The sequence below is a fragment of the Neolamprologus brichardi genome, chromosome 3, assembly GCF_056152115.1.
Source record: "Neolamprologus brichardi isolate AB-2024 chromosome 3, ASM5615211v1, whole genome shotgun sequence".
Classification (NCBI taxonomy): Eukaryota; Metazoa; Chordata; class Actinopteri; order Cichliformes; family Cichlidae; genus Neolamprologus; species Neolamprologus brichardi.
In genome coordinates this window covers 44,064,580-44,082,742 of record NC_142106.1, presented here as the reverse complement: position 1 = coordinate 44,082,742, position 18,163 = coordinate 44,064,580, and the positions used below count along the sequence as shown (strand labels likewise).

Below are 18,163 nucleotides of genomic sequence, written 5' to 3'. Positions count from 1 at the left end.
GATCGTAGGTTTTGTTGAACCAGGTATCACAAAGAAAACCTGTCAGACACACGTTACACCGCTCAGCTACGCTCTCTGCATTTTTTAGAAGAAGTACAAAACTTAGCCGAACACAGCAAAGTAACAACAGCGCCTACCGGCATCTGAAAGGTGTAGTGGCAGAGAGCTATACAAATAAAATAAACAAAAGTCAAATAAAGTTCATTTTCACTTGAATTATAGTTGTACAAGAACTTATGTGTAGTAAGCTGGAGCACTTTTTTGAGACTTGTTCGTTTGAGTGGTCTTCCAAACCTAATCACAAGGTCTTTTTTCAGTTTTGTTTTTTCAATTAGAATCAACCAAGAAACGTCCTTGCACTCAAGAGAAAGCACATAAGACGCTGGCATAGCCTTATGTGAATGGGTAGAGTTGGTACTAGGGATGCACCGATACCGGTATCGGGTATCGGCCTCGATACCACATTTTCTAAAGTACTCGTACTCGTTAAAAGTCCCCCGATACCGAGGACCAATACCACGGTCTGAGACCTGTCTATGTTTGAGCGGCATGTAAGGGGTTAATCACAGGCGCCGAGTGCCCACCCCCAGGCCCCGGCTGCAGCTCAGAGCGGGGAGAAGGCGAGGCGAGACATATCAGCCGTGTGGAACTATTTCAAAGTGAACGAAGACGTGAAAACAAAGGCGGACTACAAATTGTGCTCAGCGAAATTCGCAGAGTAAAGGTAGCGCATTTAACACAAGCAATTTAATCAAGCACCTAAAATCCCAACACAACAACGAGTACAAAGAGTTTACCCACACTTATTTACCCACGCTTATTAGCACAGAGGAGCATAGCTGATGCTATAGCAGTGGGACGGAAAATAGTTGGGCATTTTAAACATTCCGCCTTAGCCTACTCCCGCCTCGAGGACATTCAGGGACAGCTCAACCAGCCAATAAAGAGATTGCAGCAGGACGTACAGATGCGCTGGAACAGCACGTATAGAACAGGACGACTGTTGCCATCCTCGCCCCCTTTGAGGAACTAACTAAAAAAGTGAGCAGCTACGAGGCACTAGCCTCTGATGTCATCCCAGCTGTGACTGTGCTAGTGAGACTTCTAAACAGAGAAACAGACAAACATATTTAAAATTAAATTTTGTTTTTTTATAATTATTTATTCTGTAATATGTTGCATACAACATGCTTTTCATTTTAAATAAATGTTCTTAATTCCAAACTAGTCCCTTGTTTGTTTGTTTTTTGTTAAATTATAGGACTAAAGCTGTTACCTGCAAATTTAAATCATGTTTTTATTAAGTACTCGGTATCGGTATCGGCGAGTACTGAAATGCAAGTACTCGTACTCGTACTCGTTTCCAAAAAAAGTGGTATCGGTGCATCCCTAGTTGGTACACATCACTGGAATTTCCTCAGCTCTGCATTAGGCACCTCAAAGAGGGGATTGTTAGTCAGTCATAAACATACAAGCCTACATATGTGAAATACCTCAGCCTGTATGAATGCGCGATGAACCTACAACTGATTGCAGATCTGCAATAAGGTGTGTTGAAATGATGAGGTAACATTTAAGAGAAGACGGACATAAATTTGTGATGAAAAAGGGGTTAAATAAGTTATAAGTTATGTAAGTATTCAATGCTTCACCACCTATGCCTTCGTGAAAACATGGGTTAACTTATTAGTTATTAAAGACGTGATTGATGTTCTAGAGATCTGAGTCATTATGGAAGAAAACGTCATGAGTCTAAATCTGCATTGTGACCTTACTGAATGTCAGCACCCGACACTCCCATCATTTACCACTTCAGCATGTCTAATGAAACTCAAATGGTTTAAAAATATTGAAATTAAAACTGTGTTTACTTATATGTGTAAAAACCATTTTAATAGACTTCCTGTAAGACTGTGTCTTTCTACTTAAGGATTAAAAACAGCTAGGTACTCTGGCTGCCTTTCATAAACACATAACCACACATATCAGTAGCAGCTCATTGAGCTGGGTATAATTTTCATTTCTATATCTGTATACAAATTTAGAACAGATAAACATTTTAACCATATCAATGATGGAATCAGACTAAAGCAGACTGCGTAAAACCTTTCTGATTCTTTAAGTAACTCCTAAATAAGTCAAACCTGACTTGAAATGTGACTGCACAAACACTTCCTATCGAATAGGTCCTATAGAAGTCTAATGCGGAAAAAGGGCCCTGACCTCAGTAAATACTTTGCTGATGAGTTATGGGCCCAGTCACTTGCTTTTGGTCATACAGAATAAAACATCAAGTCAATCCATCCATTTTCTTCTGCTTATTCAACTCAGTTTTATTTAAATAGCACCAGATCACAACAATAGTCAACTGATCAAGCTTATATTGCAAGGTAAAGACCCTACAATAATACAGAGAAAACCCCAACAATCAAACAACCCCCTAACAGCAAGCACTTGGTGACAGTGGGAAAGGCAAACTCCCTTTTAACAGGAAGTAACAGCAGAACCAGCTTCAGGAAGGGGCAGGCATCTTTAGTGACTGGTTGGGGGGGAAGGGAAGGAGAGACCTTCTCTATTTTACTGTGTATTTCACAGTTTTTTTTACTGTTTTTCTAGAATATCATTAAATTTACATAAATAGACTGTGATTTTACTGTGATGTCAAATGTAAAATAACATAAAATCACTGTAAATGTAATAAAACATAATTTTCTTGTTTTTTAAATATATTTTTTATACATATGCATAGTTACATTGTTAACTGTGAACTGTTAAATTCAAATGTAATACTATGGAAAAATATATAAAATGATCTAAAATTAATGAGAACAATTAATAATTAAAGGAGTATTTGAATGATAATTTTGCTGAAAATTTTATGTCATCTAGGTCTGTTTCAATAATTCAGAGGTAATAAGTGAAAATATAATTAATAGGAATAAAAACTAAAAAAAAAAACATTAAACATTGCACGGTCACGCTGTGCTAATTATATATTTAAAAAAATAAATGTAGAAGTAGGAACTGCAACATTCCTGAACAGAAATAGGCCTCTGCACCTGGGGTGAGGGCACGGTCATGAAAACAATGTGACATGCCATTGGATGTTGGGACATATAACGACATGACGCTAAACATCGACCAATGAATTTGAACTAACAACCACAGGGTTGCGGCTATGGCTGTGGAAAGCGCGGTGGAAGAGAGAGGTTGGGGAAAGATCATCCACGCAGTGCTGCAAGGCAAGTATGTCAAACTCAGATTAGTAGAATTAAGTTGGTATTGCTTGACCACTATGGGTCGTAGTTTACTGAGACGGTAAAAGGCATGGAACCCCTAGCTATGAAGGCAAAGCACATCGTCTGTCAGTATCCGGTCTTTAAGTGATGACGTGACGAATCCTGCTTCCGGGCCCAAAGTAGTCTGCATTTAATATGGCTTTTGTGTTGTTAACATGTTTAATGTTTTGTATTTTCTTCTATTTAATCTCAAAAAGCCCCTAAAAACTTTTATTACTGCTAATCATTTTAAAGCTCAGTTTTTAAAACCTTACGATGTAACTACAGCTCATGCAGCACTATATGAATAACTAACCTCGTATTGTGGATGGATTCTCTCAGTTGTTCTCCTGGCTGAAGTTTGGTCTGTTTACAGCATCCTGCCATGAGATTACATTTGTCTCTGACCACCGAGAACACTCACATAACTATCAAGTGGGAAAAAGTTAGCGTGTTTATATTATGCTAACATAGCTGTGTCGCTAGCGGTCGCGTAGCACATTGTTATATACCAGCTAGCCAAACTTCAGTAACCCTACAAACATCACTGCTGTCTTCATTTATGTTGGAAGTGATAACAGAGCTGTGCGTTTTAATTTGTTTCCAAAATCCCTCAGTCAGGACATGCTATATTGTATTTAGATGGAAGGTAGCAAGCTAACTTCCTGCTAATTTCTAACTCCGTTAAATGTCATAAATTCCGTTTTCATGGATGCCTGGATGTTAAACGTAATTGTTACACCTGGTAAAGCAGACCCACTGATCATTTTATCACAGATGAAAGAATTTGGACAGTTTTCAACTCTCAGTGATGCCGCAGTGATTGTTTGACTTATGGACCTGCAGCGGAGTTTGAGCCCAGACAAGGCTAATGACGTCAGACTTAAAGACCGGATAAGGTGCAGTTAGTGTACAGCTAGACCAGCCGCTGTCTTGCTAGCTAGCAGAGTTGTTGTTTGCTAATTTGTTAGCTGCCAGCTTTCTGTGACTGTGTAAACACAGCAGTTGCAACGCCAATAGTTTCCACACCGCTAATACTCGTTAGGTGGCCCGCGACAACAGCTGCCACTGATGCATTTGTCTTAATGTTAAGTATGCAACTTAAGAGCTAATAACCGAGCTGTTCCACTCAAGCAACACACCTGCACTCCTGTAGAGAGCTTGTGCGCTCGAAGATGTGCTGCATGATGAAGTAAGAGAAATAGGAAATAGAAGTAGCCCACTGTGCTAGCTTTGCCCTGTAAGATGTAAAGGATAAGCCAAGTATTTCCTTTTCTTTTGTGGAAAGGAAGTAGGCTAAAGCAGCTGAGGCAAATTATTAGACTACATATAAACGTACATTGCATACATGCATTTGGATTTTTGCATTTCACATTTTCAAAACGGGTTTTTCCAAACAAACATTTGATGTTATTGTAGCTGCAAGCATCTCGTATGCTAATTAGAAAAGCACCAGTTTCAGTTTGATTTCAATTACACCACTTCAGAACAAATCTCAAGAACTGTGACTTATAATAATAATTATGATATAATCACTTTGCTTCGGTGCACCATTCGGTGACCACCATTTAGATGCTTAAAACATAGTTTTGCTAATTATTGCAGCTTATACACACAAAAATTCAACCATATAGTGTAGCATTCATGTCCAATTTACACCTTAAAAATTTTGGTTATAGATTATAACGCCAATTAATCTTTGCTTAAAATTGAGAGATGACATTTTTGTGATATTTCTGCTTGGTTTAAGGACAATAACAAAGCAGGCTGATCAGCACAAAGATCTACAAATTTAAATTTTTCATTTGACTTATAAGATTTTAATGCTCAGTGCAGACTTAATAAATGGTGAAGAGGGCCTTCTATCGCTCTCGATCTGTCTCTGGCCATCTCTGATGAATGACATCTTAATTGCATGATGGATAATTTAATGGCACAGGGAAAGCCCTGGGATTAGAAGAAACTCTCCTCTCGATTCTATGCAAACTCTCATGTGAAGGCAAGCATTTCCACCATACATTAACCGCACACACACGTATGGCTGCGTGTGTCCATACGTGATGTGTGCAGTGGCTTGGGAAGGTTGCACTTTGGCTTGCCTCCAGCTTTCCAGATTGATGGCACATTAAAGTGAAGGGCACGTTATGCACCTGTGCTTGTGTACCGCTGGGGAACAACACACAGGTAGACAGGATGCCGCAATCAGCAAGATGCCTCACACACACACACACACACACATGCATATACATATGAATTATGTGTGTGACATATAAAAGAAATTAACAGAAAATCCTTTACATAAGAAACGTGTGTGCTGTAGGTTCCAGTTTAAGATTTACACAGTATTAAAATTACAGACCTGCCTAAAGAGGGTGATACACTGTAGACTGCAGCTCTTTTATCACCTGTGTGTATGTGTGTGTGTGTGTGTGTGTGTGTGTGTGTGTGTATACTGCAAATGTAAACTGCAAGTCTGTCTATGCAATTTGCCACATTTCTTTCCAAAACAAGTACAGTAGTGTTTGTGTTACTGTGCACACATTGTGTGCGTATCCGTTGGAGAGTTGTCTGAAAAGCTGTACCTGTTCAATGTCTGTACAATAACACAATCAATTATGATTATATAAGGAAGACATTTGCCTCTGCTGCGTCTCTATAGACACTCGTAAGAGGCGTAATGCAGCATTATTCGTGCAGTGACTTGGAAACAGCACTGTAAATACAGTACAGGACAAGTGGTAAATATCTGTGGGGGTCCTGGGATTTGGTCCTGTGTGTGCTTGTGTCTCCCTGTGTTTGTGACTGAATACGTTTCTCTTCACTGCAAAATACAAATATATTGGAAGCAGCCCTGTTTATCATACAGTACGCTGCCATATAGCCGCTCCTGCTCAGACATCAATAAAAGGGACACTTGATTTAGTATTACACTTCCATGAGGAATTTAGTTAAAATTGGAATGAAAGCAGCAGTAGTCCACTTGCCACACTGAGTTCTTTGGATGGATCATATGCCAGAAGCTCTGGATCTTGTAATTTAGGTTAATATCATTCATAGCAGTCTTAGAAGCCCCTGGCTGTTAAAGTCCAAACCCAGCTCATTGGGCAGGTTTTCTGTTATAAATTTACTTTGAATGACTTGTGCAAGCTGAAGTTTATGGACTGAAAACTAGATCACATTTTGGTTGGTATACAGTAGATTGCAAAAGTCTTGAACCACACAGCAGTTCTTTATATTTTTCTAGGAAAACGGGAGGTAGGTGCAGGGATTTGTTGAAAAACATGCTAACCTATAATAAAAAGGTAAAAAAAAAAAAAAAAAACCTGAACAACACAGCTTGAACTCTTCTAGACAGGTTTTTTCTTGTAATTTTTTTTAAGTGGTGTTCAATGATAGTTCTCCAGGCTTCTTAATGGGTATTCAAAGCTCTTCTTTTCTTTCATTCTTTGTCAAGATAATCCCACACTGCTTTATTAATGTTGATGTCCAGGCTCTCAGTGATCAATGGTATGTTTTCCTCTTCAGGTATGCTTTAACTGGCAGCGTGTTTGGGATTGTCATGCTAATAAATGAAGCTATTCAGGCCCCGTGTCAGGTCTTTGCTGGATGTTTTGTCCTATTTCTTAAGGACATGACTTTCTATGCTGTTCATGTGCTGCAGATAGTTCTTAGGCCTGCCACTTCTTCTTTTGTCCTTCACTTAACCAGTTTCTCAAATTTTGTAGGGACATTAGCCGATTAGCAAAACATGCTAAACTACTAGCAGATTAGCATGTTTTGCTAATCTGCTAAGAGCTCTTTAAGAATCATCTTGTTGGTAGTGGTATTTTTTTGTTGTTGATTCAATTAAAGAAAAATCGAACATTATAATTATTATATTTAACAATTATATTTTTATGACAGGTTATTAGTAACAAAGTGCCCAAAAAAAGAATTTAAAATTATTTGTTAAGTTGTCAGTTATGTGCAACACAACACTGGTTCGTCCTTTTAGTTATTCCTCTGAAAATGGTCATGTGCAAGGACTGGGCTGATATAAGTGAAAAGAACTGTCCAAAGAAAAACTCTAAAAGAACTACCGAAAGCCTGGAGATCTATTTCTTAAAACCAGTTATAGAAGAAAACATAACAAGTCTAACCCCATGTTAGCAACATTTTAAAATAATTATATAAAGAAGCTATAAAGAAAAGGGTTGCTCGTGTGTGCTGTGTGCTGATCTGCCGCGGGCCAAAGCACCTGTCAGTAAATCCTACACCACCCTTGGGTGCCACCGTCCCTGTGATCAGAGTAAATTAACACGTAATCAGATACAGACGCAAGCAGAAAAGCATGCACACAGAGACTTTTCCCATAAGGCCAGTTTATCTTTGCACATCACTCGACAGCACTTTTGATGTGGTGGGTATGTGTTAGAATGAGAGGTTTATACACACAAACACACACACACACAGTAAGAAGGGGAGATAAAAAATGGCATCTGATTTCATGAGTTTTCTTTTGGAGAGCCTCACTTCGGTCAGGGACACTGTGTGGTGGAGCTGAGAGAGAGATCAGACTCCGAACGCGTGACCACGACATGTACGTGCGTGTGTGTTGTGTGCTTTGTTGTGGATCTCCCTGCACTGCTGTGAGTCATCATGTTAGACAGAAGGGTCTCGTGCCGCTTGATTGTTGCTGCAGTCGTACGTCTGTCTGTGTTCCCTGTACCCCTAAACTGTCATCGCCATGTGACGCACGTTTCGCCCGGCTCCGCACGGAGACCATGCGGCAAATTGATTGCATATCAAATGCAAATGATGGCTTCGCTGCCCTCAGCATGTTAATATAATGGGTTAAACTACAAGCATTGATTAAAGGGACAGTCTTCCTGTAGGGGTTTGTGACATTGAGAAAGGCGATGTTGGGTTGGTGGTGATGGTGGTAGCGCTGGCTTGACGCTCGCCGGTTATTTGTTACTCGGGCTCTCAAGATGGTAAATCACAGTGTCTGACGCCAAAGCAGGATGTTGAGTATTGGGATTGATGAACTCCCATGCACACATAAACACTGAGTTCAGTTGTGTGTGATACGATCTCAACTGGAGGTCATTTGAAGAGCAACGTCTCCAGATCTGAAACTCATCGTGGCTCTCGTTGCCCTGCTCTAATTACACTTTGTCGCGCTCAGTGCCTCGCTGTGCCGTGTCGTGCCAACAAAATGCCATATAAGCAGCTCGCTTCATTCCTACTAGGGTAGGAACTACTAGACTTCATAAACCAAATGCATCCCAATCAGCGCTCACCCACAGTTCAGACAGATGCCAGATAAAATACAACACACACACACACAGATACGGGCACTTCCACCAGAAATATTCGATTTTGTTTGATAATGATGATTGATGCCGATCCAAAAAAACTCTGCAGCAAAAACAAACGCCGGTTGTCTCCATAAATCAATTGTTTGGGAGGGGCTGGACTGAAAGCCCACATTGATCATCACACAGGGCAAATGTTAGCATCTCTGAATCATTTATTCTGGGCCCCATTTCATACACAACATCTGCTGCACTGGCAAAGACGGAGGGCAGAACCGGTTATAAAACAATGGATGCAATCAGCTGCTAATGCACTGCCTGAAGCATGTGGTAGTAGTAGTTTGGCTGACAGCAGATTGAAGGCTGGTTATCTCTAACTAACTGTCAGTAACAGAGAAACTGAAAATAAAAATGTGGTACACAAAAAGTGCTTTACGATGGCTCCTGTGAACTCGCACCACAAGCTGAATCAGTGGTTTTTCTGGTAACAATGTCTCTATTAAATCCATGCATCCATTTTTTCTTTAACATGCAATTGATTCAAGTGATATCAGAGTGTGTTTTTGGGACCCTTGAAAGAGCTACAATAATTGAAGTGTTATCTTTTAAACTGCTGTCTATAGTTGCATTTTAATAAACATGGGCCATTTTCTAATGTTGGGTAAGGACTGTGGTTTTAACCCTTTCACACAAAGTTGTCACTACAGTGGACAGCTATCCAAAGGCTGTTGATGGTGCACTTGCACATGAACCATTACATTGGGCAATGATGTGTCACACCATATCCTGCCACCCACTGGTCGCTTAATGTTACTATAGATGTATGACGTGTTTCATTGTAATTATTGTTATTTAACCCTTTCATGCATGAAATCCTGGTTGTTGTTGTCATAATTGGTGCATTAAAGGGTTAATTAAATAGACATGTTGTCTTTCCAGTTACTTTATCTGTAATAACGCAGACTGCAAACGCACCTAACAAACATCAGCAATGCAGGAATAAGTCAAAAACTGTTATTCTTGTTGTGGCCACTTGAGGCTGCGACCCTCACGCTTAAATGCCCAATAAAATTGCAATTAAAATCCAGTTTACAACCTTGTAAAAACAACATTTTTGGTCTTTGTGGATAATAAGTTTGTTTTCTGATACTGGTAAATGCAACCTTGTGGCGGCGCACCAATGAGTGATGTCATGATGTCAGGCTGAAAATTAGTACACCGGTATAATTTTAGAAGATAAAGCTGGTATTGGGTGTGCATCACACCCACTGGTGATCAGTTAACAACTGAACCACATGTTACATCACATGGATTCACAATAACAAGAGTCTCTCTGGTGTCCAGTGAATAATTGACAAAGAAAGGACCAAAGAAAAGATGATTAGACACAGGAAGACACTGAGAGACGGACAGTTATAAGAAAGCAAGATGTCCTTGAAAAGATAAGTGTGTGTGTGTGTGTGTGTGTGTGTGTGTGTGTGTGTGTGTGTGTGTGGAGGAAGATCGGGGTGATCAAAGCTATGGGAGAAAAGAGAGAAAAAAAGAGAGGTGAGATAGAGAGAGAAAGAGAAAGCTGATGGATTAACCAGCAGGAGGAGAGAGGGAGAATGCTGATAAAGAGAGAGACAAACAGAGAGGCAGAGAAAGAAATATAGTCCTCCCTCGTGTGGCCTGTCCAGAGTGTCCGGTCTACGAGGCAGTAAATCGCCCCGGTTCAATGTGTGCTCTCCAAACGCTGCCGCACGTTATTGATAAATCAGTGTGTGTTAATGAGAGGAGCTGATGTGCCCTGATGTATCACGACACAACAATGAGCCTCGGACACACTCACACACACACACAGAGTCAGGCTGAAGTGTGCATGCTCACTACTGTCACACTGTCATTCGTCTTTTGTCTCTGATACAAATGCATGCACATTTTCTCCCTCTGCTGCACACACACACACCAATTTGCCGTTGCTGGATGAACACTTGGCCCCCGTGCTGCAGAAACAACTCCGAGTGTTATTCTATCCTGTTAACAGAAGAGAGGAGGGTTTCCACAGCAGCTCCAGCCGGCAGTCAGAGGACAAGACAAGCTATACTGGTTTCGCTTTGATATCCAATAGGCGGCTTAACATCCTCATTAGATCATATCAACCCTGCATACACACACAAGCACAAAGCCGGGGTGAAATTATCTCTCTCCTACACACTCCACCTAAATTATCATAAAATCTCATCATTTGTTTGTGTTTGTCCCTGTATGTGTGTGTGGGTTTGCGTGTTTGTACTTGAAATTGTGTCTCTGCTCAGGGTGGTTTGTGTATGTGTAAGTGTGTGTGTTTGTGCGGGGCAAGATGACCTTGTTATAAGCTGAGTGGGCTGTAGTGCTGGGGCATCATTAGTATGGTTTAGGTGAGGGTTAGAGGGTGTGTGTGTGTGTGTGTGTGTGTGTGTGGAGGTGCAGGAGTGAGATAGCGGGGAGAGACGTGGGATGACAGTAGAAGAGGGAAGGTAAGGGGGAGAGGTATGTGGGTCAGGCCAGGACACACAAGCACACGTCACTCCGGCCGTCACTACAGCGCAGGTACAAAGCGAATGTTTGAGGACACATACGTGCGCACGCACACACAATTGTTTCAGAGTACACCTCCTCCTCTCCTGCAATAGCCTCAAATGGTCTTCAACAAAGGGAACCTGAAGTATCCAGTCACAATGTAGTGACGTACTAGCAGAGAGCGGTTGACACACGATAGCGTAAACACGCACGCTTACAGGCATACGGGAAGACTGAGTTGCACGTTTGAGGTGTCTGTGGAGAGTCCCTGACACACTGGTCTGTAAATACGGTGGGCAGATTGTTAAACTGGCACACAGCAGCTCATCTGTGCTGACTCATGCCACACAACTCTCTAGATTTGAAGTTCTCCATCGGTTAATGTATTCAAAATGGCACTACAAGATTACATAATTAAATGAGCCCTGGTAGGCTGAATAAATCATTTCACTGATGCTTTCTGCTTACTTGTAGAATATGGCATTTTGTGTGCTTCGTCAAAGGATTGAATCCCCACCTAAATTTGCACCAAGCTGTGTAATCTCCTTTGGGGTTCCCTGGAAAAGACCTGCAGCACATCATAAGTCGTATCAAAACTACCAACTTTTCCACATTTTTCTCCAATAGGTTGTATCAGAACATTCAACAATAACTCGAGCTGTGTAACATTCGCTATAGAGTAGGAAGCAAAGATAGATTAACTTCCAGGTTCTTAAAGGTAAAGTCAATGTAGAAGCACTTTAACCCTGCAATCTCTTCAATAACCAGCAGACTAGTATTATTGGCTTTATTTTTAAACACACAACAAGACCCATCAAACATTTTAGACTTCCTGGAACTAAAACGGTCCAGTTACTTCAGATGGAAACAAGTAAGGATGACAGAGACAGATTTTTAATGAACAATGGAAAAAACAAGGAAAGAAAGCACAGATCACATTGCAAGTGGTCTGATGTTACAACGTTGGCTCAGAGTTAAAGATTCACTGCTGCTTTCTGGTGAGTTGTGGACTTGAGTGAGTTCATGGTGCTCTGGGGTTCATCAGTGTTTCTCTACCTGCCTTGGGGATACTTGCACATGTGCACCTTATTCATAATAAGTTCGTGTGTTTAGCTTCTTTTTTTTACTGTGAAAGCTCTCGTGTTGTAATATGTCTGTAGTTAAATCTGGGCTGAATTTTAATTTAACAGTCTCAGAGTTAACAGAATCCAATAAAAGGTAACCAGAGCCAGAGGAAGCTCATGTCAGATAACAGCGACCAATGAAAATACATGACTATTCAACAGACTGTAAGCCACAGCATGCAGAATAAGCCAAAAGGAGGCAAATGAAGCCCATGGAAACAATGGAAGGCAGTTGGAAGCAAAGTGAAGGTAAGCTGTAAGCGAGCTGGTCTGAAGTGATGCCAGGAGGAGGAAGAAGAGGAGGAGGTAGAGGCCACAGCTCGAGAATATTCTAGTTGTTTATTCCTGGCCAGGGGTCAACTGTAGCCTCGGGAAAATCTCTGAGAGGGAGGGAGAAACTCACACACGATGAGGATTCAAACTCGCACTCACCAGCTAGCATACACACAGACACACAGGGGGGGGTCCATGACACATGCACACATGATGAAGATATCTTGTCACACACGGTGCTCATCACAGGCTTCTGTAGATCATAACTTGAAATGGAGAAGCTGGTAATGTGTCTCAAACCACAGCCTCCATACGTGCCCGTGATTACGATAATAAATCCACAGGAGTGTGAGAAGCAGTGAAGCCAGCAGGATGTAAATGGCTTTAAACAATGGGAACGGTAGCGCACGTGGCCTTTTCCCGAGGAGCTGGCAATGCCACGGCCTGTCCGACATATTTTACAACCATAATTATAATATAGAGAGCAGCTGCCTCTATGGCAGATGCTGCTTCACACGCCAGAGGTTTCCCTACGTAATTATCACAATGAACTCGGCATACCGCTAATAAATATCACACAGGTGCACAGGAACATGCATACTTTGCACAGAGTAGCAATAAAGGACAGCGGAGGGCAAGTAGACGGGAAAAGGCAACGTCCGAACTGGTCGGTCGACTGTCCCGTCCAGTCACACACACAACTGTTCAGATTGTCTAAAGTTTTATTAATAATGTGAAACATAGTAATGACAGCAGAATGACTGTAACACAGTCAGTTCTTGTTTTGCTGTAATGTTGTTTTGTTGATCACAAGGTTTAACATACTTATAAACACACACACACAAAGTAACTCCACCAGAGTGCCTATTTCGGGTCACTTTTGCCGATCCAAGCCCGGATAAAGGAGCAGGGTTGGAATTGTGACATTAAAAAAACAATAATTGCTAAAAGAAATTTAATTTGTAGTTCTAAATAAATTCTAAATGGATGTAGGGCATTTTTTTACTCACTTTATGTCTCTTCCACGATGTCATTTCTGTCTCCAACAACGTAGGTTATAATTACATTAGCATGACCAATTATGCAAATTAGGCGATGACGTCATTTAGCGACTTCTAGTGACTTTTAGGACAACCAATAGCGATTTTCCTTATTGAGGAGTTGGCAACACTGCCAGTGATCAAGTCCACTCCACTTGTGTTTCACGACCCAGTCCTGCCTCTCTTTATCTAAATTTAGAAAAGTATTTTCTAACAGACCCCAAAGGTTTATGTCAGCAACTTGTGCAGCAAGGTCACCCTAATCAAACAAATCTACTGTTTCGTTTAGTTCAGTGTGAAAAAAACAACAGCAACAAAATTGCTAACAAGACATGTTAGTCCAAAGTGTGTTTAACCTGTTTTGAAGGAAGCACAGGGAGAGTAATGGCTGTCAGAATTACAAATGAGAGACCTCTTGACATTTTTACTTCCCAGTAAATCGCTGCATGCATGGGCCACATTTACTGTAGGCTTGCAGATTACCAGAGTGTGTGTGCGTGTCTGTGTCTGTGTATGAGTGTGAATGTGTCCACATGCACCCCGACAAAGTCATCACTAAAGTCACAGCACAGGTTGGCTGATGCCTGTGGTGAGTGTTACAGAGCTGAGTGTATTAGCTGGAATTTACTCTGTCCATTTCCTGTACGAGCCCTGTTACAATAAACACAGGACATGTCGGGTACAGCTACCAGGAAGATGGGCTGGAATGTTTCCCAGATTCAGATTAAGTCCTGAACTCTGAAATTACAGGCTTTACAGCTGAGGATTAATCTGTCGTCTGGCAAGTCAACTAAAATTCAGTTATCCAGCAAACAGAGCAAAGAAAAAGAGGGGATTGGGTGGGAGTTACAGAGGGGAAGTGCCAAACTGCAAAAGGGGATTTGGATGAGGAAGGCCTTTACAAACTCACCTGGTCTTTTCTCCATTTTTCTCCCTCGACTGCCACATAATCGAACTTTTGATATTAATATGAGGATTTGCTTCTGGCAAAGTGACTTGTTGCTCTTCGGGCAGGGCTTTCGCTTGCTGGCGATCTGCCGGTTTGCCTGGGGGTCCTTGACCTCCCTGCGCTGGCGGATGAGGGAACTGGCAAGAGCGGCCATCTTCCCAGTGCTGACCCAGCTGCCCCCTCACCAGCCTCTGGCGGCTCGGTGGCACCCAGGTGTCGGGGGGTACCGTGGGCCACCCCCCTGCCCACTCACCCAGGGCGACGGAGCACCGCTGAGGGAGGGGTGCAGAGCGGAGGAGGGGGCTTCCTAGGACGAATCAACTGGGAGGGAGCAGAAAAAGAAGGAGAGGAAGGGAGGAAGAGTTGGAGGTGGAGGAAAGAGAAGGGTGGATCCTTTAAAAGCCCTCCCAAGTCTGACAACCACTGCTCACGGAGGTTTGGATGAGTGGTCGTTTGCCTTTATATGTCCTTCTGGGATTTGTGCGTTGTGGTTGGGAGACCGATTCAAGTAAAGCTTTCACACGTCACTCTACCTCTGCCAGGACGAGTCATGTTGTTATCCACCCAAATTCCAGTGCAGTGTAGCCGCTATCCCTCTGACACCTCTGTCCCAGTCTAAGAGTACTCCAAGCACAAATGAAGTTTGTCTCAAAACGGGACTCGTCGCATTATAAAACCAGAACCATTAAAAAAACGATGAAATTTAGTCCTCTTCACCTGCTCAGTCCCAAAAATAAGAAGCCTGATGCTGTTCACTGAGACAAAAAAAGGGGTCCACACATTAACTCTCCAAAATGACAGGAGTATCACTGTTGGGACAGCCTGTGACTCCCGTCCTTTCTTTGCCTTCACCTGTAAAAATTCTCCACCTCAAACACAGTCAGAGCAAGAGAAGTAGAGGAAGAAGTAGTGACTGTCCGACCTGAGGTATCAGCTCTGCAAGCTGATGAAGGGATGCGGCTTCTGCTGAACGGAGCGCGGCTTGTTTCCTCGGCATCTTTCAGGCTCCCCTGGCATCCCCGTCGCGTTCACCCGCGCCCTGAGAGAAGACAGGGAAAAAGACGGAGACTTGACAAATCCAGCATTTCCCAGAGATAGAGGTGACATTCATGAACGAGAGAGCGCGGGGACAGAGAGACAGACAGCGACACAGAGGGGGAGAGAGAGAGAGAGAGGGAGGGAAAGAGAGAGAGGGAGGGAGTGCAGTGAGTCTATCTATCCCTCCTGTCGGATCGGGCTCTCCAACTCTAACAGCAGCGCACTACACCACAGCAGAGCGGAGCGCTGTGTCCTTCAGAAACTCATGCCACTTCACAGCGGGGGGGAAGAGAGATGAATGAATAGAGGGAGACAGAGAGAGACGGTGGGAGGGAGAGGTGATGAGGAGAAGGGAGTGACAGAGGAAGGGGGGTGTGTGCAAGCAGGTAGCTCTGCCTTACGGTGGGTGCTGTGTTGCCGGTGCGCGTGCAAAAGTGTCTACTGGTGGGTGACAGCAGTGTGGTGTGGTTCTGCCGAGTCCACCTGCACAGTCCGTGTGAGAGGAAAGTCTGTGTGAAAGTCTTCTCTCAGCCCGATTGCACACGTGCAAGGGAGTGAATGTGGGAGATGGGTGTGTGTGCATGTGTATATACTGTGAAGGTGTACGGGTGCGAGGGTGTGTGACACAGACGACCAGCATGTCGTGTAAATGTGAGTGTGCATGTGTGACTCGCTTTCCGGCATGTTCCCGTTCACAGTGCATTCACCGAGCGTGTGCTGGCAGCGTGCTTCACATGCTCACTCCCTCCCTCCTCTCGCTCTGTCTGTCTCTCGCTCTCTCACACACACACACACACACACACACACACACACACACACACACACACACACAGACACTCCCTCCCTCACGCTTTCTCAAATCTATTTCCCTAAACCCTCCCTATTGCTCCTCTTTTTCCCTCCCTTTTCTCCTCCCTCTCTGTCATTCAGATCTCTCCTTCCACGTCTGAGATTCACCGTCGCCTCCTCCCCTATCTCCCATCTATCACCTCTCATATGTTACACCAGTTCAGACCAAGCCACCTCCACTCCACAACATCTAAAGTGATGTTGCCTTAAAGAATCGAACTAAGCAAGGCTGTCAGTGCTGCGTTCTCCGCTGTGATGAGGACATACAGATGCTGTGACACATAGCCTGATTCAGTCAGGACCTCCTATCTCTGCCGTCATGTTATCGGCACACAAACACAACATCACATAGTCATGGGGTCATATCACGCAGAATGAAACGAGAGTGTTTACACCCAGACTTTAGTTAATGGGCCTAAATTGCACTGTAAGGTTGTGTACAGACACCAGTATGGAAGACAGGCTAGACAGCTAGCTCATTAAACGCTCTAGTAAAGTACATTAAACATCATGTAAATTTACCCAGAACTCACTTTTCTCAACTTACAACAGGCAGATACTCACTTTTAATGCCGTGGCTAACAAGACGCTGTCTGTTCTTCTTAGTTTCCATTTTCTGTAATTCAGGCTGGAGCTCAATTTCCTCCAGCTCAAGCACAGCACTCAAACGCTCCACGCGTAGCATTTCTGATAGCATTTGTTCGTTCTTCCAATAAGACATAATTATTGACCCATAGTGTTTCTTACCAAACTGACCATACTGAACTAATGCACATTCCCAGACGTGTGCAGTTAACCTGAACAAAGACAAAAATAAAAAAATAAAATAAAATATTAATATATTTGATGAATTGCCTTGAAATTTTGTATTTATGGAACAATGGATCAGCTTGCTAATCTCTCAAGGATACTTGAGGGTGTGTGGTAGTTTGTCCAGTCGGCCTACTTTGTGGCCTTGGAGAAGGAATTCAACCAAATCAGTTGGAAAGTTGGTTCGGGAGCATGTTTTGGTGCTGTTAGACCCGTTGGGTGTCAGTGTCCAACTGTTATTTCTTGCAAAACCTTCACAGACAGGATTTCTGGACACAGCCAGGGCCTAGAAGGTATCAGGTTTGGTGGCGTCAGGATGATATCTATGCTTTGTGGATGATGTGGTCCTGCTGACTTTGTTGAGTGATGTAGCTGAGTACAAAGACGTTGGTATACTCTACCTGAGTGCTCAAAGCACTGTGTACAACATGCTGTATTTAAACTACCGCACTTTCCCTGCCCTCAATGCTTTTTCTAAATAAGTACTTTCTCTCTAACATTCACACTCTGAAGGATTCATCGGAGAGCAACTTCGGGTTAAGGATCGAAAAACCAGCCTTTCAATTATCAGATGATCTGCTCAACCTCCTAAACCAGAACTGGCACATCAGCTCAGGAGCTTGATCAGGTGTGTCCTCAGAGTTTGTTTTTGGGTTTGTTGGTTTTTTGTTTGTTTTTTGTCATTCACAGAGTTGTGTTTCATAAAGTTATTCTGCATATAAAGACTGAGGTCTATTATAAGTATTCTGTGGTACTGGCCTACATACTTGAAAAAACTTTGGCCACACCAATCGACACAAGTTCACTGTATGTGCGCTATTTGCCTATTAGTTTGGGCTCGCCAGCAACTTTGTTGGAAATGCTGTTATGTCCAGCTTCTATCAGGCATACATGGTAGATGCAAAAATGGTCAAATAAAGTCTTTGAGCATTATGACCTTGAGTAGTATTTTTTGGGTGACACT

At 42.6% G+C, this 18,163-nt stretch overlaps 1 protein-coding gene across 1 annotated transcript in view; it reads right to left on the bottom strand.

Moving 5' to 3' along the window:
• The window catches only part of fgf11a (fibroblast growth factor 11a), a 104,079-nt gene extending 88,254 nt beyond the window's left edge, over positions 1-15,825 (bottom strand). Inside the window, exon 1 of the mRNA XM_006807189.3 lies at positions 14,464-15,825. Within this exon, the coding sequence (XP_006807252.1) occupies positions 14,464-14,656 (193 nt within the window). The 5' untranslated portion in view covers positions 14,657-15,825. The remainder of the gene's footprint in view (positions 1-14,463) is intronic.
• Positions 15,826-18,163: the final 2,338 nt, after the last annotated feature.